Source organism: Pelodiscus sinensis, chromosome 1 (genome assembly GCF_052426305.1).
Source record: "Pelodiscus sinensis isolate ZL-2025 chromosome 1, ASM5242630v1, whole genome shotgun sequence".
In the NCBI taxonomy this organism is placed as follows: Eukaryota; Metazoa; Chordata; order Testudines; family Trionychidae; genus Pelodiscus; species Pelodiscus sinensis.
This window is the reverse complement of record NC_143052.1, coordinates 93,927,267-93,953,499: the sequence shown is the minus strand read 5'-3', so window position 1 is coordinate 93,953,499 and position 26,233 is coordinate 93,927,267. Positions and strand designations below refer to the sequence as shown.

General features: G+C 48.4%; 2 protein-coding genes across 8 annotated transcripts in view; one reads left to right on the top strand and one right to left on the bottom strand.

Annotated features, from left to right (window-relative positions):
- Window positions 1-2,725: 2,725 nt before the first annotated feature.
- MAFF (MAF bZIP transcription factor F) lies at window positions 2,726-21,574 on the top strand. 2 transcript variants are annotated; one of them, XM_006118945.5, is made up of 4 exons: window positions 2,726-2,932; window positions 3,142-3,327; window positions 10,916-10,985; window positions 12,463-21,574. In XM_006118945.5, the coding sequence occupies exons 1-4, from the start codon at window positions 2,919-2,921 to the stop codon at window positions 12,874-12,876; spliced, it is 684 nt and encodes a 227-aa protein (XP_006119007.2). In that variant the 5' UTR covers window positions 2,726-2,918; the 3' UTR covers window positions 12,877-21,574. The 2 variants fall into 2 exon arrangements, with proteins under 2 accessions (XP_006119007.2, XP_075793163.1); XM_075937048.2 differs by lacking the exon at window positions 3,142-3,327 and having other exon boundaries at window positions 2,733-2,932.
- TMEM184B (transmembrane protein 184B) overlaps window positions 21,389-26,233 on the bottom strand; it is a 56,357-nt gene continuing 51,512 nt past the window's right edge. For 5 of the 6 annotated variants that reach the window (XM_075936997.2, XM_075936980.2, XM_075936973.2 and 2 more), the window contains 2 exons: window positions 26,051-26,074; window positions 21,389-24,846 (listed from right to left, as the gene is read on the bottom strand). In XM_075936997.2, coding sequence (XP_075793112.1) covers window positions 24,605-24,846; window positions 26,051-26,074 — 266 coding nt within the window. In that variant the 3' untranslated portion in view covers window positions 21,389-24,604. The remainder of the gene's footprint in view (window positions 24,847-26,050; window positions 26,075-26,233) is intronic. The other variant, XM_075937028.2, reaches the window with a different exon arrangement.

Here is a 26,233-nt window from a genome sequence, read left to right as displayed (position 1 = left end):
TGAGCCTAGGAAGAGGTGTTGGACTACTGTATATCTTCCAGACAGGCATCCAGTCTTGATTTGGAGATGACAAGAGATGAAGAGCTCTAGCCATTGTGTAACAACATGATGCTCTGGCCGAAAGTAAATAAGATGCTATTATGCTGCCAACTCTCATGATTTTGTCACAAGTCTCATAATAGATAATGCTTTCCTTAATGTCTGAAGATCATGAGTCAAGTGAATGTGTGATGATTTCAGCCTCCATTCTTAAATAAATAGTAAATTTATAGCCTTCAAAACTATGGAGAAAGCTTCAAAAAGTGCTCCCAGTGTCCCTTAAACTTTAGGTCCTAAAGGCTCAAAAAGCAGAAGGAAAATAAAAAGAACACAAAATCTATTATTTTACATAATCTTATTATTTTAAAGCCACTCTCAAGGCTTTTTGATGAGCCTGTCTCATGATTATTGAACATTTGGAGTGGGCAAAACTGGGCCCATGAAATACAGGACTATCCTAAAATGATTGGAAGGATGGCAAATTTAGTCCCTCTTTTTTTCCCAAGGACTGACACCTGCATAAATGTAAATGCTATGGCCTGTGGCACAGAAATCACTAGCTATGTAACAGGGATGTCAAATCCCATTCAACCAATTAAAGGGGCTGGTCCCGTGAGGAGGTGTCCTACCCACTGGGGTCAGGCTAGAGCAGCCCTCACCGCAGGCAGGGACTGCTTCAGCCCAGCTGCTCCCGGCTCGCCACAGGGGCTGCCGCTGCAGCTCTCAACTCTCCCACGGGGGCTACCGCTGTGGCTCCTGGCAGTCCTGTGCGAGGGGCCTGGCAGGACTGGGCCACGAGTGGATGGATGCTCCCAGATACCATTAAGGGTGATGCTCACTGGATAACCATTTAACTGTGTACCCATTAACATCCCTACTAAGTAACTCATATGACTGAGTTTCTCGAAGAGATGATAGGAGGCGCTAACTTTTTTTTTTAAATCCCACTATATTACAGTGCAGTACTGGTCTAACACTTCAGTAACATCAATGCCATTACTGCAGGTTCATTTTATAAAGGAGAGTAAAACTAAACCATGATGTTCTGATGGCTGACACTAGCCAGGAATCACCCCCGTTACAGTTCCTTTCTTTCTGTATTCCTCCATGCAGAACTAAATGGTGTGCTAAAATGTTTATCTCCTCCCAATTACAAGACCCTAAATAATGCAAGGAGATTCCTTCATTTTTCTCTGACCTTGAAGGCAGCAGGCCAGATACTGGAAAATTGCAACTGCTCGGTGCATTCAGGAGAGTTGTGTGACCAGATAATCTTAGTATCCTATGATTGGTACTCTAAATGATAAAGGTACATCGTATGTTACAGACAGTAAAAAAACTCCTTTTTATAGATAATCTTAGACATGTCATTCCTATATGATGCGTCTCACCACACACAACATATTGATACAACCATTCCATAAGAGGACAGGTGAAACCTTCCACTATTTAAAAATACTTACTTCAAAAAAAACCCAACCCACCACTGCTTCCTCTTTCTCCCCATTTTTACATATACTTATCCAACATTTTAAAAGAAACTATGTAAAATCCATTCCTAATCATGAGTGCTTTGAAGTCCTCAGAGCAATGCTGTCCTCATCCATACATATGTGGAATATGCAGTTGTGTAGGACACCTGAAAATTTGGGGCACCACTGGGTCTTAATGTCCTCCCATCCACCTCTTCTCATCCCCAGTCTGTGGCTCTGCTTTCTCCCGAGAGCATCTAGTTAACTTAAAAGTAAAAAAGCCTGCCAGACTTATTAGCAGAATATTGAACCTGGGAAAGAGCCATTCAAGTGGTAATGAAGCCATTTAACAGGCATTTGCCAACTGGAGGTATGTACTATCAGTTTCTGAATTTACTGTGTTAAGTCTACAAGGACTTTCGTTTAAAATTTGCTTTAAAATATTTAATTAGTGTGTTGCTGAAGACTATAAAATCACATCTCTAAAATATTGCCCCCCACCAGCTGCCATCAGGTATAGAAGTACCAGTTTAACAGTACTGTATAGGGCCCCATACGTACTAAGGAGGGCCCTGCTTCAGATGCAAGGCATTATTAAGAACACAAAAATAATACTCTCCACTGCTACAATGCCTTCTACCCAAGGAAATCAATGCACTTTGCAGAGAGAGTTAATTTAGCCTTACAAGAAGTCTGGGTGACAAGGGAATGGTCGATATCCCCAGGTCACCAAGGGGAAACATGCGATACTAAATGATTTTCCTAAGTGAGACAAGGTGAGTGAGGTAATGCTCTTAAGTTTTGCCTTTTTTGTTGTGGACTTTCCATTTTGGATGATAGAATTTGATACCTTCCGTTGTTGGATGCAGTGCAGTTGTAGCTCTGTTGATCCCGGGATATTAGAGACAAAGCCTGGGAGGTAATATTGCCCAGGTGACAAACTCAGGACTACAACCTACACCCTCCATTTCCCAGTGCCGTGCAAAACAATAAAATCATCTCTCACTATAAAAGTACACAACATTACTAATTATAAAGGGCAGCAGTCAGAATGGTTATTACTATGTACAAGGAGAACAAACATGCATGGTGGCCCTTTAAGATTGATGCCCAGCACCAAGATGGCAGCTTCCTCTTGTTTCGAATGCCTGTGCTGTGCCCTTCCCTAAGATGGAGAAAGAGGGAGGGGAAACAATGATGTCATCGCATGACTGTGTTTTTATGAATGAAAAGAATCCTGTGAGTGAGTAATTCCAGGAAACTCATATTACAACTCAGCAGATCTCAGCCCAGAGTCCAGCTCCTCTCCAAACAACAACTTCAAACAAGGAGGCTAAAACGAAACCATTAGGGAAAAGGATCTCTAAAGGGATAAAGAAGGGAGAAGAGCAACAAAGACTCAAAGCAATGAACACAGCACAGTAAGTGAGAAGTCTCTGTTCAGCTGTCTCCCACCCCTCCTTAGGAGAGATGTTTACAGACTTCAGAGAGCTCGGGGTGGTGTGTTTATGTCGCTGGCTGTGTATGTGTGTGTTTCACCAGTGTGAGCTTTTTGTTTTTCTTGTGCCCTCCCTAACCAGAGAAGGATAAAACGCCTGAATGATACAGCTCTGTGGTGCTTTTATTTTAGGACTGCGTGTGTCCAGCTAGAAGGAGGGTTGATGTCAGCTGAAATGAAGATGGGCGAGAGTGTGTCTGGCAAAAGACATGGTTGTCTGGACTTAAGTTCTGGACATAAGGGGTGTATCTTCAGAGAAGCATGTGGGGAGAAGAGCAATGCAGAGGATCAAAGTGTTCAAAAGCACAGAGTGTCTCCGTGAGTGTGCATTCATGTCTGTTTTTCACACACCCATTGCTGAGCTTAGACAGCTGTGCGGGCAGGAAATCTCTCAATAACAGAGAAGTTACTCATGGTGCAAATTAACGATGCGTGGGGCATGTATATATGTGAGTGAAAGAGAGGTACAGCTGAGGCCCTGATCCATTGAGACTCCTCCAGCACATTTAATAATCCTAGAGATGTTAGACCAATCCTGAGAAAATCTAGGATTACCCTCTGCCTCGGATTTTTCAGGATGGTCCCTTTTTAAGATAGTTGTCCTGGGAAATATGTAAGGGTGCTTAGTACACACTGCGTGCTGCTTAGTTTTATAGGCTCAGGATCATCCCAGATACCCAATTTTTGGTACCTCAGAGGTGGCAATCATAGCCAAATCCCATCCAGGGTAAACTACAAAGACTCCATCTTGTGTTCTCTGCTTCATCTTGAGCTCCCATTAGCTTCAGTGGTAGTATTAGCTATGTGACAGTTGCAAAATTGAGCCCCTAAATTCCTTTTGAGGTTTTGGTTGGATAAATATTCTTTTTTCTTTACTTTCTGTCCTTAATTTTTGTGTAGTACTTCTGTGCACTGTTGAGCAGCTGCTGTGTTTCAGCCCAGAAGTGATTGCATTTTAGTGGCAGGCAAAGTGATCCCTATGTAAACTGCATAGCTTGGGAATGAATTTACAAAGTACTTAGTTCTAGGGAAAAATGTGCTAAATACAGTGATAAATATTTGCCAGCAGATGCCATGGAAATATCAGACTTATTTCTTATTCTGAGGGCATGGGGGAAGGTGTGACACTGGTATACATACCAACATATGAGGATTTGTGGGCAAATGTTGAATTTTTAATGACTACCACTGAGTATTAAGTATCGGTCATATTTGTGAAAATATGTTTACTGTTTCTTTAAATCTGTAGCCGAAAGCCAGGCAGGAAGGGCAGGGGAAAGTTGGAGACAGAAGTTCTATAGGAAACTAGAGAAAATAGCTTAGGGTTAATACTTTCTTCATGTTCAGTGTTTAGAATTAAGCGACTCATTATCACATGACAACTATTATATCAGATCCCACACAAATTTTCAGAGGTAAGGTTGCTAGGCTGTGACTCCTGCTAAAGCAAGCCATAAAAAGAAAGGAAAGCAACAGTTGTGGAGACAGTCAGTGTCCTCCCACTAATACAACACTCATCTGTTCCTCTTCTGACCCTCAGATAATCCTTTTACCACCCCTAGGTCATACACTAGTATCTCCACCAAAGTTCCCTGTAAAATGAGTGATTGGCTGGACACCCAGGAGAGATTCAGGTGCTGCTCTGCTGATTTACCAGAGCACCCACAGTTGGCAGCATGTGTTTCTATTGGTAGTGCACATCTGCACATGCCTCAGTTCATATACCAAAATTTAATCTGCACATGGATGGAAAAAATTAGAGGGAACATTGATTCCATCTTCCTTCAGTGCTTGGGATGCTGCTTAGCACCCAACATTGCTGGGATCTGCCTCTGCTGATTATCCCTCTGCCCAAACACTGAGGATATGTCTACATTAGGCAGCTTTTAGGCAGGAGAGTGTTCCCATTTGCACTTGCCATGGCAAAATTTTTGTTGTGTGTGGTAGGGATGTAAGAGACTAATCAACTATCCAATAAACAGAAGTTTATCAGATAGTTGACTAGTGATATAACTAGTTACTTCACCCGTCCCCTTGTTGCCTCAGTCAGAGAGAGACAGCGGCAGGGGGAACAGGAGCCAGTGCTGGGGGGCTGGCTTAAAAACCAGTTTCCCCCAGCACCAAGTCTGCGGGGGACAGGGGAGATAGAGGAACAGTGGAAACAGCGCAAGCGGGGACTGAAGTTGTCTCTGCTTGCACCACTTCTTCTGTGATTCTGCTTTTGAAATGCACAAGAGCCCCAGCAGGGCTCTTGTCCATTTCAAAAGCAGAAGCCCTGGGGGATTCCCTGCTGATCCCCTTCCCTGGGGGGGGAGGGGGGATTCCTTTTGAAATGTACAAGAGCCCCACCCAGACTCTTGGACATTTCAAAGGCTGAGGCACCCACCGGCAGGGCTCTTGCTACGGTTCAAAGGCGGAGATGCCCCTATAGACTTACTGAATAGTTGATGGAAATCCCATTGACTATTCAATTAGTGAATTAATCTAAATTTAACATCCCTAGTGTGTGTGTGGGCAGGGGGGTGGGGGAGGGAGAAGGGGCATTGTATCAGCTGTGAACAACAAAAGCTTTGTTGATCAAATGCAAGTGTAGACATAGTCTGGTTGAAGATTTCTCCAGGCAGATGCCTCTCTTCAGGGAGAGCTACTCCCCACCCTTCAAAACCTGGTGCAGAGTGAGAGGAAAAGGTCCAGTTTTCCTTTCCTTGGACTGCCGAATGACAATCCCAATGGGAGTTACTGTAGATGCTACTAGCAATAGTTTTACCCCACCTCCATGGGCTTGTCACCAAAGCCAACTCCTCCCACTCAGTGTCAATCAGCCTCCCTGCCTGTTTCTAACACACCCATCATGATGACTTTGAGGCATCTTTAACTACCAGGTCAGCTCTCTTTTCTCACAACAAATTATGTGGCGCCACCTCCAAATGATGGTATAGGAAGAGAAGACGCTACCTAGGAAACTTTTTCCTTTGTTGTATGAGGGAAGCTCTTTTTTCCCTCCTTAATCCAAGTCTTGTCCAATGGAGCTACTTGCTGCAGTGCTGGGCATAAATCAGTACAGGGAGCCCAAACCTGTTCCCAATGGAGTCAATGGAAGTTTTTTGCCCCTGAGTTCAATGGGACCAGTGTCCTGCTAAGTGAGGACTGAAGTACTGTATGGGAGTTTGGCACTAAATGCCTTGGAGGAGAAGGCCTGAATACCCTGTCCCTTGTGTGTGTTAAATCATAGCCCTAAAGCAGGGTGAACTGGAGATAGTTTATAGTCATTCCAATATGTGGGCAAACCAAGATCTGAAAAAACTATCCGCTAAACATGGTGGCTAGTACTCTGTTTTAGCTTTTGAGGCATAATGTAGTTGAGTTAATGCCATTGAGGGGCTTTAATAATTGAATTTCCTGTGTACGAGGAATCTTAGCTTGAACATCTCACCCAAGTTTTTCAAGTAGCAGAAGACCGTGACACTGCATAGACTCTGGTACCCACATGTGGGGAACCTGCTCCCTGTCTCTGATTCCATCATCCCCAGGTCATGAAAGTCCTATTCTAGCCTCCAACATGGGGACGTCTCCTTCCTGTCTCTGAGAGTGGGCATTTCAAGAAGCCGGTCTCAAGTGGCTATTCCAGTGAATTTTCTTTCTCCTGTGACAATGGCAGACTGAGCCTGGCTAGCATTTCTGGATTCAGCGGCAATAACACAGGTTACACGAAGATCTGATTTTTCCACATGTTGATTATCTCATCACTGAAACCTCTTACAGTTTGGCCTCTCTGCCTTTAGGGGTACATCTAGATTATATGCCTCTGCCGACAGAGGCATGTAAAATAGGCTACCCGACATAGCCAGTGAAGCGGGGATTTAAATATCCCCAGCTTCATTAAAATAAAAATGGCCGCCGCACTGTGCTGGCTCAGCTGATCGTCAGCACAGTGCACAAGTCAAGATACGGCTTGGTCAACAAGGGAAGCCTTTGTCGACCGCTCCTTTAAACCTTGTTTCACGAGGCATAAGGGAGCAGTCGACAAAGGCTTCCTGTCGACCGATCGCGTCTTGACTCACATACTTTGCCGACGATCAGCTGAGCTGGCATAACACAGCAGCCATTTTTATTTTAATGAAGCCGGGGATATTTAAATCCCCGCTTCATTGACTATGTCGGGTAGCCTATTTTACATGCCTCTGTCAGCAGCGGCATGTGAACTAGACGTACCCTAACAGTCCCCGCCTCCTTCAGCCGATCAAATATTCCACTCATCTACCTTTGCCTATTGCTCTGGTCACGTGATTGCATCCTTGACCCACATTCTTTACTGTCTTATCTCTTAATGTTTTATCTCTTACTGTATCAGATTCCAGCTCCTCACCTGACACCTGCACATCCAGGGCCCTGTGCAGTCCATATTCCTCTACTTCCAACTCTGCTCTCATTTTCTCGTCTTCCACTCCTTCTGCTTCTCCCAGCCCTCGCTCCTTAGGTCTCCTCCTCATGCTCTTGGCTCTCCACCTTCCCTTGTTCCGCTCCCAGTCTGCTTCTCAACCATCAGGCAGCCTCTCTCTCTGCCTTCCAGCCAACCTCTCCCAATACTGCCTTCTCTTTCTCTTATTACTGGTCCTTTCACCATCCCTTACCTGCCCTGTCACCTTTCTCCCATTCACTGGAAGCTCACTGGACCAGAGAACTTGTCTTGCTGGACCAATTCATGGTGCTATATGGCTGTTAGTTCAGGGTAATCATGGTCACATCAACCTTGCAACCCTTTCCCTCCCTGCCACGCTGTGGCAGTGGGAGAATTACGAGGAAGGGGGTATGCATAGCCTTGGTGACCTTCCCGCGCGCTATGCTGAATCACAGTGAGATGGCTTTTATCCCTCCCACACCCTGGCTGCCTCCCTCACTCCTGTTCCTCCTCCACTGGAACGCTCCAGACGTTTGATTCACTCAGCCACAAGCCTCTTTTGCGCCAGCCCCCGGGAAGGGAAGACGGGGAGGGAAGGGGCTGGCGTGTCTGTGAAATGAGTGGCTCCTGGCTCTGACACTGTTGTGTTCTTTGTGGTGTGTGTTGAGGTCGGGCTTTGTCAGAGCTCGAGGCTTCATGGCTGTGCTCATGTTTCACAAGCAGGGCAGGGAGCAACCTTGTGCATGATCGTGCAGGTACATCTGGGCATATGCTTATTGTGTATCAAACCTACATGCATACAGGTGGGACAAAAAAAGAAAGCATCCACATTCCTAGTACCTTCTATCCTAGATGATGCAAAGGGCTTTCTAGACTGGGATTGCGCTGCCACCCCGAGAAGGAAGGAGGCTGCTCTGTGGCAGTTTGGGGCAAGGAGTGAGACTGATACCCGTCAGCTAGGTGGAAGGTTGGGCGGTGTTTCTGTGTGCAGGCCTGCCTGCGTGCATTGGCAGGAATTGCCTCTATTGTATCCCCACGGAGGACACAGTGGAGTGAGAGGGTCACAGGATCCCCAGGAGAGGTCCCTCCCTGCCATAGGGCAGTTGGATCAGCCCATGAGGCAGCTGCCCCATTTGCTTTGGGGGTTACTCTTAACTCAGCCCTGTCTCCTCCCCGAGGAGGAGTCATGACCCCAGGAGAGACGTCCTACTTGTGGCCAGGGCTCCAGTTGGGATTCGGGGGCGAAAGGAATGTGCCCGAGTCCCCTCCCACCTCCAGAGCTGGCCCTCCGGGAGAGAGTTCTCTATGAGCCTGGCTTTCCTCAGCTCATGGGCTCAGTCTAGTGTCATTTCTGGGCACATTTCAGCAGAGCAAAGCAAGTGACTCCTTCCCCTTGTTGCTGGCCCATCCTTCCCCTGCCCTGAGGGGAGGACATGTGGCTCAGCTCTCCCAGCGCAGCCCCTGGGGAGAGAAGATGTCTCAGAAAGACACAGCTCTTAAGGGGGACCAGGGAGGCCGAAAGGACCCTTTGCATTGCTTGCAACAGGGCTGCCTCCCAAATCCTCTAACTCTAGGGCACGGGGTTGGGGTATTTTGGACAAGTTTGGGAAGGTTCGAATGGCCAGCTTGGTCCTGCTACCTGTGTTGCTTTTGCTTTCCCTTTAGGCTTAGCCAGCCTTTCCAGGCACAGACTTTCAGCCACACACCCACCAGCTGTAGCCCCACCCTGGTTCCTCTCAGTCAGGAAAGCTCTTGCCCTTGTGCAGTTCCTGGTAAAGGATGGGGGGGGGGGGCATCTATTTCAGGGGCGGACAATGCAGGGCAGAGGGGAATCCAGCTGTAACCTGCATTGGGGGGCAGGCAGGGGCATAGCTATGGATGGGCCTGAGTGGGTTGTGACCCACCGACTTAGGATCCAGGCCTAGCCACCCCCAGTCCTGATTCTGCTCCCACCTGGGTGCAGGGGCATGCTTCTTTCTGTCCAGTGCTCCAGCCAGGCCTGGGGAGTGGGGTGGGGGGGCTAGTCCTGCTCCACTCACCCAACGTTCCTGCCAGGGAGCGGAGATGTGAGTGCCAGGCGACCAAGGGCAGCGGGGAAGCCCCCGATCTTGCTTCACAGCTGGAGCACAGGAGCGGGCAAGCCCCAGTGCCGCACAGGCCATTGGGCGGGCAGAGTGGGCCAAGCTCTCAGTGCCCTGATCCCACAACCTGCTCAGAGCACTGGGTGGGAGCAGGGCAAGCCCCTGATTCCCCGCCCCCCAGCTGGAGTGGCCCGCAGGCAGTGGGAGCAAACCCTGATTGCCAGGTGAGGGGTACACATTTCTATGGAGTACCTGGCCAGTGTGTCTATCCCTCCCACCCTCCCGCAAGGCCAGCTGGAGCTGGAGAGAGATGGCCCTGTTGCTGCTACCCCCCCATCATTGCCCGCCCACCCACTTGCCCCATCCTGGCTATGACACTGGGAAGGAGCCGTAGGTTCTGGCTGCTGCTTGCTATTTGGAGGAAGTAAGGGAGAGGAAGGAATATTGGAAAGTTTTGTTTTAAAACAAAATAGCTGAATCATTCAGTGCTGGATCTCTGTGTCCCTTGAGACTCATCTCTTTACCAGGACAGGGGATGCACCCACATGTCCATGGTATCTGGGGCTGGGGCTAGGGTTGCGCCAGTAGGGTGTCCGGTATTGAACTGGACAGGCTGGTATTTGCACCTTCTGTTTGATTGAGAATATACCGGATATATAAAATGTCCAGTATTTTCTGCTTTTCCTGGCTTGGCTCCTAACAGACACGCAGCAGCGGTCAGTGGAGTGGCAGGGGAGCGGCCCAGCAATTAAAGGGGCCACAACTGCATTTTGGCAGCCTGGTGCTTTTTTTTTTTTTTTTTTCCTCAACAAAATTTTCCCGAAGATTTCGGAGGAGGGGAGAAGGGTTCTGGTATTTTTGGTGAAACCATCTGGCAACTCTAACGGGGGCAAAAAATGCTGGGGAGCAAAGAAAGGCTATGGTCCAGGCTGTCTTTTCTGCCCTCTGCCCCATACATAGGGTATGTCTACAGTAGGTCGTTAGTTCAAGCTAGGTAGGCAAATGAGGGCAACCGGAGTTGCAAATGAAGCCCGGGATTTAAATATCCTGGGCTTCGTTTGCATGTTCCTGGGCGCCGCCATTTTTAAATCCCCCTTAGTCTGAACTCCGTGCCCGCGGCTACACGTGGCACGGAGTAGGTAGTTCGAATTAGGATCTCTAATTTGAACTACCTACTCCGTGCCGCATGTAGCCGCGGGCATGCAGTTCGGACTAAGGGGGATTTAAAAATGGCGGCGCCCGGGAACATGCAAATGAAGCCCAGGATATTTAAATCCCGGGCTTCATTTGCAACTCCGGTTGCCCTCATTTGCCTACCTAGCTCGAACTAACGAGCTGGTGTAGACATACCCGCACTGAGGGAGCCTCGTGCACGAAATGAACAAGGACGGAAGGGAGTGACATGTCGCCTCTGGCTTGTTTGCAGGGTCCTCGTGTGGGGAGCACGACTGCAGGAGACAATGTCCGCAGACAGCTTATCGAGCAAGGCCCTGAAGGTACGAAAGAGCATTATCTCCGCTCTCCCTGACCCTCTGTCTCACCCCTCTGCGTTCCCTCCATTCCTCTTGCCCACCTCATGAGTGGTAAAAGTGCCCCCCCTCATACTGGCACATGAACCATGGCCTAGAGTTGTGAACTTTTGGGGTGCTGGCTCAGGGTGGGGCCAGGAAGGAGGGTTTGACGTGCAGGAGGGGTGCAGGTTGGAGGGAGCTCAGGGCTGGGGTTTGAGCATGGGCTTACCCCAGGCAGCTCTCTAGTCAACAGCGCAGTGAGGTTACAGCAGGCCCATTGCCTCTCCCTAATCCGTAACCGCACTGCACCCCGGAAACAGCCCACAAGTCCCAGTGTCCAGGCTGGGGAGGGGAGAGCGGGGCCACATGCTGCTCTTGCCACCTATGGCTCCTCCCAGTGGCATAGCCAGGATGGGGCAAGTGAGTGGGCCATAACTTTGGGTGGGCAGGCACCGCTCCCATTCCCTGGGTGCCATCCAAGGGGTGACAGAGCTGGTGTTCAGAGCAAGGGCAGCGCGTGGAGCTGGAGCCTCCTCGCTTAGGAGCCAGACCTGCTGGCTGCTTCCAGTGCAGTGCAAGACCGGTAGGGACTGGCTTGCCTTAGCCGCGCATCACTGCTGACCGGAGTTTTAACAGCCTGGTCAGCAGTACCAACTGAAGCCAGCAGTGTCCCTTTTCAACCAGGGACTCCAATTAAACAAAACAGACACCTGGTCACCCAACATGACCCCACCCACCAGACCACTGCTTCCCTGAAACCCTGCCCTCATGTCACACCTCCCCACGACCTTGTCCCTGCACAGACCCTTCTCCCCAAGCCCTGCCCCACAAATTGCCACTTCCCCCAAGGCCTCGCTCCTGCACTGCCTGTCTTTCCCCCAAAACCCCGCCCCCTGCTTGTTCCTCTTCATCCCTCCCCCATCGCACAGCCAGTAAAAAAGGGGAGGACATAGCAGTCCTACTTCAGTCCTATTCTTTTCAAATATCTAAAAGGGTGTCACAAGGAGGAAGGCAAAAATTTGTTCCTCTTGGTTTCTGAGGACAGGACAAGGAGTAATGGGCTTAAAGTGCAGCAGGGGAGGTTTAGATTGGACATTAGGAAAAAATTCCTAACTGTCAGGGTGGTCAATTATTGGAATAAATTGCTAAGGGAGGTGGTGGAATCTCCCTCTCTGGAGATATTTAAGAACAGGTTAGATAGACATCTGTCAGGGATGGTGTAGACGGAGCTTGATCCTGCCTTGAGGGCGGGGGGCTGGACTCGATGACCTCTCGAGGTCCCTTCCAGTCCTATTATTCTATGATTCTATGATTCTATGGCCCACTGGTCTCTCCCTTCCAGTATTCCTGCCCACTTTGTACTGTCTTCTGTCTTCCATTCCCCTCCCCCTGTACGTATTCCTCTGCCCCTCCTTGCCTCTCTCACACACTCATTACTCTCCCCCGGTGCTTTCTCGGCCAGATCAAGCAGGAGCTGGGGGAAAACGTGCCCCAGCTATCAGACGAGGAGCTGATGGGGCTGTCGGTGCGGGAACTGAATCACCACCTGCGGGGTCTCTCCAAGGAGGAGGTGGCACGGCTGAAGCAGCGCCGGCGCACGCTGAAGAACCGCGGCTACGCGGCCAGCTGCCGGGTCAAGCGGGTGTGCCAGAAGGAGGAGCTGCAGAAGCAGAAGACGGAGCTGGAGCGGGAGGTGGACAAGCTGGCCCGCGAGAACGCTGCCATGCGCCTGGAGCTGGACGCCCTGCGGGGCAAGTACGAGGCGCTGCAGGGTTTTGCCCGCACAGTTGCTGCCCATGGCTCTGCCGCCAAGGTGGCCACCGCAAGCGTCATCACCATCGTCAAATCTGGCACCAACCAGGCCACATGCTCCTAGTGCTTGTCTGCTCCCCATGAACTGCGTCCTGCTGGGCCCAGCTCTTTACCCAGAATGGACAGCCGCTGCCTTGGCTCCTCCCACAATCCCTGCAAGACAGAATTGACTTGAAGACCCTAAAACAAGTGGTCCCTCGATTTCTCTCCACCGCTCCCACCTTCCTAGAACCAAGCAGTGACTCAGCCCTCCGTCCACGGATCCCTCCCCACCAGCTTGTCAAGCCGGGTGAAAACGTGCCAGTCGGAATCTCCTAGCTGAAATATTCCCTCCCTCTGACCAATTCTGTACTGTTGAGAAGTCTCCTCTTAGCTTTTCCTTCCTATCAGTGCCCCTCCCTCGGTCTCTACACCAGGGGCTCAGATCAGGGCCTTCTCCCCCAGTATTTAGACAAGGGGCTCAGAGACCCTTCCCATTTGTTATTGGTAGGGGTGCAGCTCCCAGAGCTGTCTGGTGCCAAGATCTGTGAGATGGAGGTGGAGAGGGCCAGGCCAAGGACCTGTTTGCCTTTGTCGAGCACAGAGCAGGGGGTGGGATACCTGTTCAGGAATTGCAAAAAAGCTGCTGCCCTCTCTTCCTTAACTCGGGCCCTGCTAGTCCAGATTTTCTGTTGTGTCCTCTCAGCAGGGAGATAAACAACAACCTTTCCTGCCTCCTTGTCAGTTGCATCCCAGGGGTCAGAGAAATCCCTGGATCTCCTCCCCACACCTTTTCAGAAAGGCCCTGAAACAACTGATCTTGAGAGCAAATGGCAGAGACTCATCTAGCTGACTTAAGCCTGTCTTTCAGGGATTGGGAGAACAAGGGTAGTGCTGGGGAAAGAGAGGTTTCAGTTTAATGGAGAGAAGGAGGAAAGCAAGAGGACAAGCATGTGAGTGATGGAGAGAAGACAGACTGACTGTAGCACGTGTAGCCTGGCCATTCCAGTGCACATCTCTGCTTGACATCAGGGTGATAAGCACACTGGAAATACAAAGACTCAGTTGTAGGGGTGAATGTACATTTAGCAGCTTAGCTAAATTTCCAACATCCCCTGCAAGGAAGGGACTTGGGGTTTGAGAAAGAGACCAGGATGGGGTAAAAAGGAGAGAGAGAGAGAGAGAGAGAGAGAGAGAGAAAAGGAAAGAGTGCGAGAGCAGAGACACTGGAAAGAGGAACAGAGCAAGTGAGTAGTTGGCTAGAGAAGTAGCAGCAGGACTATGTTTGAAGTGCTGGAAGGGAGAGAGCCTCTTTCAAATCACATTTTGTGACCACAACATTGAGAAGCTCTGGGAAGAACAAAGCAGGCACAGCACGTCTCAGTGCGTCTCTGATTGCGTAACTGCAAGCTGGCACAATTGCCAAACGAACTGCAGAGATAAGCCATGCAGAAGGAAGTTGTATCAATCTGGTTTTGCTGGTCTGGATCCATCCGTACAAAAACCAGTACAGCCTGAAAAGGCAGATGGAGCCAGGAACCAGCGCAAATGGGCTGGACATGCTCACATTTGATTCATTGCCTTTAAAGATGGGATTTTATTTGGAGGAGGAGCAGGGGGAAGAGAGCAAGTCCTTTTATCTCTGTTTACACACAGACTCACACCCTTTCCTTCCAATAGTGACGTTTCCTCCATGGAATGGTGGGACTCTCTAAAAGGCCAGCAGGAAGGAAATAAACACAGCTGTAGTGGAGATAAAATTATTAGTTACATGACAGTAGCGCCTGGACTTCCACTCCCTTCCTCCTCTCCCCAAGAATGGCATCCCATTGCACTAGGCACTGCACCAACTAATGGAGAGCAAGCACCTCTCCCCAGGAGCTTACATTCTACTGGGGGGGGGGGGGGGGGGAACAGAGGCACACAGCCCAGCAGGTTGGAGGCACAGGTAGGAACTGACAAGCCAGATCTCTTGACTCCCAGTTCAGTGCCCTTGGCCCTGAATGAGGCTGGTGAGGGAAAGTGAGAAGCTGGAGAGCCCAGGATAGTTCCCTGTTCCCTACTAGTTCCATTGGTCTCAAAGGCGCAATATCATTCAAACAGGAGCTCAGGCAGGGATGGGAGGGTGGGTTCAGACCCACAAATAAATACAGCCTGCATAGGGATCAGTAAAAATACTGGGCAGTCACCTTTTGCCCATGTGCTAGATTAGATAATTAGCCACTTCAGTTCCCCCAAACCTGATTGGTTGTTCCCCGCAGCTTGTCTGGCCACTCATCACAGAGCTGCAGCCAGCTGTTGAGAGGGGTGGCCAAACTCCTCCATCTCCGCTTTCCCCCATGTACTTTGTGGGAGGTTCCATGGTTCGCCTCTCCTTTCCCCCCACCTTTGGTTTATTTATTGCACGAATGTAAGTTATTGTCACGTCCTCTTTGCCATTCCGCCTCTCGGCACAGCCAGGATGTTGGTACAGAGCCGTACATTATATTTTATATATGCAAATCACATTTTATCTTATATAGAGCAAAAAAAAGGTATTTATTTTCTGATGTACAGTAAGTGATCTACCTGACTCTTCTGTATTTTGTAACTTTACAAATAAAGCAATTATTTTCCACAGAGTGAGCGTGGTGGGTTTAATAAGCTGTAAAAGAGAGCTCTGAATCAGTATTGCCAGTGCTTGTGGTGCTCTCAGTTGGCTGTTTTTCTCAAAACCCCACTTGATGGCATGAAGAACTTGCATGGAAAATATCATTTTCATTAAAAAAGTAAGTTACTAACCCTCCTAGTCGGTCAGAAAAGGTTCAGCACATGAACCAGCTGTACCCGAAGCCTTCAGAAGCTGGGAAGTAAATAAAAAGAATGGGTTGTTCTGTGAAATCATGATTTGGGGGTGTGATGGATAGGAGTAGTACTGGCCAGCTCCCAGTGATTAAAGGGTTAAACTCAGGTAGCTAGCAGGGAGCCAGAAGAACCAATGGGATACAGTGCTGAAATCTGAATTGTATAAGTTATCCTGCCTGCTTTCTTTGTGTGGGAAAGTTAAGCCCGGAGTTGAGAGAGACAGAATGATTTAAATCCAGGCAGGACTACAATGCCTCCAAGGAATTTGGGGCATGGAAGTGGACAGAACCAGGAAGTGATCATGAGTAAATAAAGGGAAAATGTTTATTTAGTTACCATCAGAGCATTCTTCTTTGTTTTCGTTATTTGGTTAAACTTCTCTGTGTGAATCTATGCCTTCCCTCTCCCATTCACTAAGAGAATATTAACGATGTTCTCTTTGTTTTACTCAGTTGATCTGTAACACCTAGCAACTTAGTATGCATTATCAAGTATATCTTTTTGTTTTGTTAATAAAATCATCTTTTTTAAGGTGATGATTTGATTTCTTGTGTCCTGGAAGGTAACAGGAGGGCGGTGTGTGTCTTGCCTAACCTTGGAGAGATACAGTTTGTTTTTCTGTGCTTTTTGTTTCTTTTTTCAAGCTCTCTTGTGGCAGAGGAGCTTGGGTACCCTCCTGGATTCAAGAAGAAAGGGGTTTGTTTCACTTGGTGGTAGCAGCAATCCCCCAAAGTCAATAAATCTGTGACTTGGGGGAGTTTTCGTAAGCAGAGCCTATAGAGGCAAGGTATGTAAGCTTTCTTGCAGGCCCCCATCTTCTGTGCTCGGAGTCCCAGAGTGGGGACCAGCTCTGACAAGAGGATCTGAGGCCTTGTCAGATACGAGTGACTCTGGCTCCTAGTGGCAGGGAGTCAGAGCGGCAGGCCTGAGGGTGGATTACACTTTTATACACAGGGCAGATCCAACATGAGAGGCAGCAACACAAACACACAGTGCCAAGAGACAATGCCTCAGCCTTGGGGTTAACACTTGAGACAGGCCTGGTTGATTTTATTTTTGATGAATTTGCCAGTTTCCACAAACTCTTTCCTTTTTTTAAACACAGGTCTAAAGAGTTGCATTATCATCACAACACACTGGGATAACCAATGTTCAAAGTTTGGGTCCAGCTAAAGATGCTGCAGTGTTCCTACTTCCACAGGGATAACAGCTCAAAAAGGGTAAAAATACAGCAAATGTCTGCCCACCAATAGGGCTGCCACATGGTTTCAACAAAAATACCGGACACACTTGACATTACATCACAATCTACCTTACATCTTATTTAGAAAATACCAGACATTTATATTGTCTCATTTTCTCAATTTGTTTCCAGAACAGAATGCTCAAATACTGGACTGTCCGGTTCAAAACTGGACACTTGGCAACCCTACCCACCAAAGGGCTCCATGCAAGGGGCTGCCTGACTGGGCGGGGTTGATTAAGCAGCTGTGAGTCTGCACTGCTGTGCAATTTAAAGGGAATCTTGCTGCTCACCAACATGCAAGCCGCCTGTGTGTGCAAGAGGGGTTGAGTCGTGGGAGTGAGGAGCTGCATGATGGAATCACTCTCTAGATATTGCCAGTGGCTATTGAAACACGTGTGCCCATGTAGTTTTGTTGGGGACTGGGGCAGGCTTGGGTTTTTTGCATTGGAGAGGTGGTAATCTGACTCAGCCTTGCCCATTCAGTCCCCTTGCCTGCCTAGTGATAGAAATGTTGGCAGTGAAAGAGGCAACGAGTGCCCGGTGACTACCAGGGTTCTCATCCTGCTGGGAATAGGCTGGAGTCTGCTTGATGATAAGTGGCCAGGCCTCCCCAAAATGCAGTCTGGTGGTAAGAGCTTTCAGCAACTAGTGATATGGGGTCAGAAGGTAGAAGGAGCCTGATACCAAGATACTTGGCAGGCTTGTATAGAGTCACAGGGGCTGCAGGGAGAGACACATTGTGGGTCCATTCTGCTGCCTACATAGGAGCTTTTCAGCCAGGAGACCACACTGCCTCATTAAGCTGAGATCCTTCCCACTGGGGAAACTACAAGCTAGGAGGCCCCAGTGGAAGGAATGCAGGCTGCAGCAGGGGAAGCAGGTGCAGGATGGAACTCCAGGAATGCTACCTAGAGGTCAGCCACTGCTGTTCCACCAGCTCCACATTCCACAGCGCTGCCATCACCACAGAAAAACAAGGATCCTCTTAACCTATATGGAAAAACATGTGATGACTTCTGCTCTCCAGAGCCCAGGTGGGAGGGATTATTTACAGCACTTTGTAATGTGCACAGGTATGTTCCCAGCCTCTAGCAATGTTGCAGCCACACATCCGTTCTGCAACTGACATCCCCCGTCAGTGCGCCCCATTGCAGCAGCCTCTAGTGCACTGTCCCTAGAATTCATGTTCTCAGCCTCCACCAGCACAGCCATGGGTGACAGGTGAAGGTAAGGCTGGAGGAGGCAAGCCCCCCCCCACCACCACTGGGAGAGCAGCTGAGCAGGCTGGCACATGCTTGCCCCAGCCCCAGGGAGGGAGAAGGGTGCACCATGCAGCCCAACCTCTCCAGCCCTGGAGCATCAGGGGGAAGGATGAGGGTGCACCGCGCAGCCCCAGACTGGAGTACCAGGAGGGTGGGCACTGGGGGCAGGTGGAATGTGGGTGGGGCCATGCCTGGCTCTTTGCCTTCCCCCAGCTAGGCTACCAGCACACCAGTGTTCCTCCTCTGCTATGGCCCTGGCCCCATGCCCAGGGAAAAGAAAGTGTAGGCTCACTACTTGATGAGACCTCCTTTATTTGGGGAGGCAGCCTTATGACTTAGAAATGAAGCCCTTGCAACACAGCTACCACATTTCTCACCACTTTTATACTGGCCGGAAGTACATGGCAAAAATATATTAGTAAGCCTAGAATCAGCGTGGGCTGTTCTTTTAAAATAAACTCAGTTACCCTATTGTAATTCTTTGCATTTATATTATTTCCCACAAACAGATAAATCTCAAAGCACTTACCATTATCATCCCAGTGTATGAACAGAGAAATGGAGGCACAGCGAGATTAAAGTTTATAGCAGTGTAGAACTGGAAGGGATCTCAAGAGGTCATCTAGTCCAGCCCTCTGCACTCATGGCAAAACTAGAAGTATTATCTAGACCAAGGGAAGGCAATATATAGTCCACAGGCCAAATCTGGCTCACCAAACATTCGGATTTGGCCCATCACAGTAATCTAGGCTGCCAATGTCCTGCAGCCCAGCAAGATCCTCGGACAGGCTCCCCCACCCCAGCACAATCCTTGCAGCTCCTATTGGCTGGAAACCAGCCAATGAGAGCTACCTGGTGCCTGCTTGTGGACACATTCAGCACACACAGATTTCCCCCAAAGGGTGTGCTGTACAGAGATGAATACGCTGGCCCCAACAGGTGGCCCCATTGAGCAGCATGTGGGGCACAGCAGTAGGGAGCCTGGAGGTCTTACTGGGCTCCTGGCTAGGATCAGCTTAGAGGCCAGAGCCTGCACCTGGCAGCCCCCTCCCTTCCACACCCCAACTTTGTGCCCCTGGTCACAATTCCCTCTCAGACCCTGCACCCCCTCCCACATCTCTCCCCCAGGTCAGAATCCTCTCCTGCATTCAAATTGCCTCCCAGACTCTGTGCCCCCATCTCCTGCTCCAGGTCACAACCCCCTCCTTCACCTAAACTCCCTCCCAGACGCTCTCCTGCACCCCAATACCCAACTGCGAGCTCCCATTTGTACCCAGCATCCATCCCAGACCCACACTCTCTCTCCATTAATATCACAGAACAGTCCAGCCCTTGACCACTTACCAAATTCCTAGAGTGCTCCCCACAATCAAACATTATCGCCCACCCCTGATCTAGACCATCTCTGATAGATACTGGTATAACCTGTTCTTAAAAAAATATCCAAAAACGGTGATTCATCAAACTCCCTACTTAATTTATTCCAGTACTTTACTGCAGGAAGTTTTTAAAATATCCAGCTTAGATTGCTCTTGCTGTACCGTAAGCCCATCTTGTTCTAACCTCAGAGATTAACCAGAACAATATTTCTCCCTCATCCTCGTAACAACCTTTTTATGTACTTGAAAGTGTTATATCTCCTCATTCTTCTCTTCTCCAGACTAAAGAAATCCAACATTTTCCAATCTTCCTATAATTTTAATCACGTTTTCTAGACCTTTAATCATTTTTGTTGCTGTTCTCTTGGACTTTCTCTAAAATGTCCACATCCTTTCTGAAATGTGGCACCCAGAACTGGACACAATACACTAGGTGAAGCACACTCAGCTTGGAGTAGAGCAGAACAATTACTTCTCACATCTTGCTTACAACACAACATCCCAGAATGTTTGCTTTTTTTTGCAGTGTTATACTGACCACTTTTTGTGTGTGAGTGTGAGTGTGTGTGTGTGAGATCCACTATGAGCCCTAGATCTCTTTCCACAGTACGCCTTCCTAGGCACATACATATTTTGTATGTGTATAACTGATTGTTCCCTTCTAAGTGCACTAATTTGCATTTTTCCTTACTGAACTTCATCCTGTTCGCTTCCAACCGCTTTCTCAGTTTGTCCAGCCCATTTTGAATGTTAATCTTATTCTCAAATGATTTATCAACCACACCCATTCCATCTTGATATCATCCACAGACTCCTTAAGTGAACTTCCTATGTCATTATCTAAATTTTTGATCAAGATATTGAACAGAACCAGATCCAGAATGGATCCCTGCAGGACCTCACTTGATATATATCCCTCCAGCTTGATTGTGAACCACTGATAAAACCAGTCCACAAGTGTAATTATCTAGGTTTTATTTTCCTAGATTGTTTATGACATTATGCAAAACAGCACCAAAAGCCATTCTAAAGTCAAGATATAGCACATCTACCGCCTCCCCCCTTCCACAAGGCTGGTTACCCTGTAAAAGAAAGCTATTAGATTGGTTTGACACAGCTTGTCAGCATGGATTTGTAAAGAACATGTCCACTCATTTTGGGTGCCAGGCCCTGGCAGCATGATTCTCAAAAAGGCTGACCTCCTGCACCCCCTCATGCCTTAAATTGGACTTGTAATGCTCAGGATCTCTGAAAAATCAGATTCCATACGTCATACAACAGTCCATTTCGGTTTTCTTGGGCAAATTGTTTGGAACAGTCTCAGTGGCAGACCAGGAATAGAAAGCAGGTCTTCTACCATCTGGCCCTGTCCTCAGTTTGCTTAGGTCCTGTTCCTCTTCAGCACTTTTATTTAGACATACACACATCCCCATCAAATCTGAGCGCTGCCAGGAGGTGGAGATGGACGGATACAGACTGTAAGGAAGAGCTTTTGTTTTGTAAAGGAAAGCCACAGGATAGAAACTTGATGGAAGCCACATCTACACTGGAGAGCTTACAGCTATACTGGTGCAGCTGTGCTGCTGCAAGATCACTTGCATAGCTGCTCTATGCAATACCTAATAAAACCACCTCCACTAGCAGCAATAGCGATTTTGGTGAGAGAAGCTCTCCTTCCACTGTAGCGCTGTTCACACTGGGGTGTCTGTCAGTATAAGTTACATTGCTCGAGGTCTTTTTTCACAAACCCTGAATGACATATAAGCAGACAGGGCCTGAGTGGCTCAGGCCCCTGCAAGAGGCAAAAGAGGTCACAAGATCCGAGCAGGGAGAACTCCACACACCATGAGGCAGAGGCAGTTTAAGTACAATCTATATATTTTTATTTGTCATTTTATTTGCTTGTATCTGCAGAGTATTATAACATCACAAAGACCAAAATAGAGAGCGGCTTGTCGCTGAGCTCACAAGTTATACACGATAGGTACAAAACTAGGTGACTCTGTCTTATTTATCATACATTTTTTCCAGTCGTTTATATACAAAGAACTACTCTATATGGAAAAAAAATAAACAAATCCCATGGGTAAGTTACATGGTAAAAAAGGGCACAGGAGAAAGAGCAGGAGAGGGAGTGGGCAGCACTGAGGGCCTACTGTGGGGACTGGCCTAGGTGCGAGGGTTCTGAGCTACCATTAGCTGGATATATGCCGTCAATGGACTGATTAGCCCAGACCTCCAGCACTAAGTTGTATCGAGTACTTGTTTCTTATTAGCCAGCCAGTCAGTTTCACGTTCTGGCACTTGCCCATCTTGAAGGTAAGCAGCAAGCTTTGCAGAGAGGTTTCTGTAGTGATAAAACCAAGCATATGGCAGCTGGCTGTGATGCGGCTCTAGAGTCTACCACGTTTCTTTGTTTTTCCAAAGGCGACTAGTGCCAAAAGGGTTATACTTTAAACCACTAAGCACAGGAAGCTTCAAGAATATCCAGATCCTACACACAGCACATGCAGCATCCGCTTTAAAATAGAATAAAAAAAACCCTCCCCAAAAGTCTAAATATCTTAGGGTCAAGGGCACCACCCCAGGCCACTCCAAACTTCATCCACCTCCCTCCACCCAAGGGAGGGACATCAGGAGACTCACTACAAACAAATTAAAGTGAGATGGGGGGTTGGGGACACATGGCAGCTGGAAATACAGGGACTGGACAGCCCTGTTAAAAAAGGAGGGTTCTGTGGCCCCCTGAGAGAGTCAATAAGTAATGAGAGAGATGAGGGATAGTTGTGAAGCAAAGGCAGGCCTGTGTGAACTTCAGTCCTCCATCGTGGTAGGACTGCAGGTGGAGAAAGGCCTGATAATTAGTGTTTGTTTCAGTTAAGCAGTGAATGACTAAAGGGGTGGGGTGGGAAGGAAGCACCATATATTGCCTGGGACTAAAGGCTGAGGGGATACCAATAGTGCTTTTAGATGTTCTGCTCCCACCCCCCTCAGAGAAACCACCCTCCCTATTGTCTGTAGGCCCTTTGGCAGCTTTGAGGTAGGGGGAGCGGAAGGTGTTCTGAATGTACCCACCTCCCTAGAGAATATTCTCAAAAGCATAAAGTGGAAAGCAAACCACACGTGCACTGACATCCCAAGGAGAAACAGGCTCGCCTCTAGCCCATATACACTCTCCACCAACAAGACCATCTCTGAATAGGTAATTTCCAAAGGTGCTGCAGCTGGGATCTTTGCTTGTGAAAATTAAGGCACAGACAAGTAGGGGAAGACACATGCAAAAGAAGTCAGGCCCTAGCTCCTCCCATCAGGCCTCCCGCAGCCGAGGGGCTGGACACACCATGACAGAACAGGTGCTCACTGACTCCAACTAGCCAAGGGGCCATAAGCCATAGTAGCAGCTTAGGACTGTTCCTAATGATGGGGAAGGAACGAAGAGAAGCCCAGCTGGGAGGAAAAGCAGCAGCTTTATGTTAACCACCTGGTTTCAGTTCCCTTTCAGTGGGCAGTTTTAATACAGGCACAGAGCAGCAGCAGGGAAGTCCAATAATAGGCATTTTTTTGTGCCTGGCAAGATTTTTGGCTCTTCTGGGAGACTTTATTGTCCCTCTGCTGGCCCTCAAAGGCCACCTTCACAGCCCACTGAAGCCAATGGAAAGAACCTCACCAACTTCAGTGGCTTTTGGCTCAAGCCTTTACAACATTAGTCATGACAGGGATTATAGAGTAGCAACTCAGCCCTGGGCGATCATGGGACAACGCAGGTGCATGACAGATTGGCCACCATGTGTAAACAACTCCAACAGACCCAGTTAAGCCCTGACCAAAGAGGAAGATGAGGAGGGAGTATTTAACATCCCATCCTAGTTGCAATATGCCTTCAATCTGCAAGGCAAATCAATGGGTGACAAGATTGGCAGGAGGCTGTCAGAAGAGTGGGGAAGGAATGGTGCATGTTCTAGAATTTATTTGCAAGATAAAGTTCTGGAAGGGGAAGAGAGTCTCAAAGAGAGACAGTTTGGAGTTAAATGTCCCCACTACACAGAAATATATTCTATTAACCTCTAACCACAAGTATTTAACGTTAGTTACTGAGTATGGCTGGTGCGAAGACTTACTAGGAGGGACAGCCAGACACTCATGGAGGAATTCTGCTTCTATAAGGCAGGAGTAAGATGGGAAGTCTAACCACCCATGTGATCATAAAACTCCTCACCCACAAAAGGGAAAAAATGGCTCAAATATGCCCATCTTGCAGGGCTTTACATGATTACCAGCTGGGATTGGGAAGAAATTTGTCGCCCTCTCTGTCCCGGAAGTACAATATTGCATAATTAGGGGTATTGGGAAATGGATTTCTTTTCAACAAAAGCCTCCAACAATAGCCAGAGAACAGAGAAGCAGAGAGGACTGATGGTCTGATATGGTCATCAAGAATTTTACAGGTGTGTCTATCATACTGCCCAAAGGGTACAGAGACATTAATAGGGAGGAGCTGAAAAAGAGGGAAACAATGTGTGTGTGGGAGGGAGGAAGGGATATGCCGTGTGTGGGGGTGGGTAGAGGGGGGGATATGCCGTGTCCTTGTTAACCACTACGCAAAAACAGAGCACAAAGTAATGTAGCTGTTCACCGAGAAAAAAAAAGTTTTGGCCACTTCTCATTCCAGCCAATCATGTTCCACAAAACTTGCCCAAGTGGTGGGAGGATATGACCTCATTTCCTGAAGTTTTTCCTATACTCATCCCCCTACTCTTGAAAAAAAGAAAAGGGTTCACTTTTTCTTAGGGCTCCTCTATTGCCATGTGTGTTTCATGCTTTTTAAACAGTTATTAGTGAGAAAAAAACATGGTCCAGTTGATCTTTGCTTTAGAGAATGTGTGAAAACACAGTCCCAACCAATACCCCCCAGTCATGACGTCACACCCACAAAAGCTACTGGGAAGTGCCCAATTCTGCACTGAGCACCATTCAGGAAGTGACATGACTTCTGGTTCAATAAATAAAGAGGAAGGTTCCAGGCTACACTGGGATGGTTGCAGCCACTGGCCTCAGGGAGGAGCTTTGGGGCGGGGGCCTCTTTTAGAACTCATCGTCCGAGCTCAGCAGGAGGGTCTTCTCATTGTCCCGGGCACCCGAGCAGCTGTGGGAGCGTGAGATTATATGGCTGCCATTGCGCCAGGGTGGACCGTGCTCTAGTGTGGACTGCTGGGTGTATTGCTGGTAGGCAGGGGAGAAGTTGTGGATGGCATCTTGGACAATATCATGGGGGTTCATGGTCTCCTTGAGGCTGCTGGAGATGCTCTTCATGGGGGCACAGCGACCTGCCAGGAAAGATGGGAGAGAGCAGTGAGAGGGGGAAAAGCCTTGATAATCAGAGAAGGGTATTTTCACACAGTGACCCCCGCCCCTCCAAAGCCTAACATCTTTTGATGGATGCCTTCAACGGGCTTCAAAAGGAGTGCCATAAATAGTGGTACAAGCTTTCAGCGGCTTTCCCCCCAGCATTTGGAAGAGGATTGGCCACAACTGGCTGAACCATTCCAATTCAAAACAGCAGACTGGAGAATGGGCCGCACACCCACACAGCTAAGATCCCGCCCTAGCTGGTAGGGGTGCGTGATTGCAAGACACAGACCAGAAAGAATTTCTGTGAGGAATCTGGAGAAGGTAAAACAGAGCAAGAGGAAGGTTGTAGCAATTCAGGGGAGTTATGGGGCTTACATTCATTAGGCAGGACAGTGGAAGCAGATAGAACTAAGGAGTTCACGGCTGTGATGGGCAGTGGAAAACATTCACAAAGAGGGGGCAGATGTGAAACTAGGAAGGGAAGAAGGAAGCATCAGAGAAGGAGCCTCTGTGAGGAGCTAGAGATGAGTGCATGTCTCCCACAGCAGCAGTGAGGGAGGCTGCAGCCATACCAGCTCCACATGGGAGTCAGTCAGGCCTAGAGGATGTGGGGAAATTAGAGGTGCAAGACATGTACGGAGTGAGATGGCTGCCTCCTACCCTGTAATAATACAGATCCCATTTCTCTCTGAATTGCCATGGGCATCAGTCCCCACATGTGCTTTTGAATTTTCTCCCATCCCCAAGGATGAGCTCCCCAGACCACCAAGGCATGCTGCTTATTTTTGGTGATAAAAAGGGGGACAGTGTCTCACACGTAATGCTGACTGCTTCAATATACACAGCCCTGCCCCCACTCTTAAATCAGTGTACAGAGTGTGTGGTGTTCTTCATGCAAGACCCATGGTTTTAGCTAGGCCTAAAAACAATTAAGTGTCATTGCTACAGATAAGCCTCAACCTGCTAGCCCCACAAAATGCACACCAGGCCTGAACACTGTACGGGCTCTACAATACAGGAACTCTCAGAATTCACAGGTTCCACACACAGGATGGCAGCAGGAATTTGCCAGTTAGTGTTTCACAGGAAAGGATTAGGATATTGCTGGAGAGGGATGGAAAACTAGTCTGAAAAATTAAGTTAAGAGCTACTGAAGAATACACCGAGCACGGCACCTACCGTAGGGCCCATACGATGGAACAGCTGCATCAGAAACCAGTAGCCAAAGCAAGGGAGAAAAAGAGAGAGAAAGGAGAAAAAAGAAAAAAAAGAGACAGAAAGATGGGAAATAACAGGCTGAACAAGCAAGTTATTCTCAGACCCGCCACCAAAACACCCCCACAATGCTGGGTAGCAATTTAA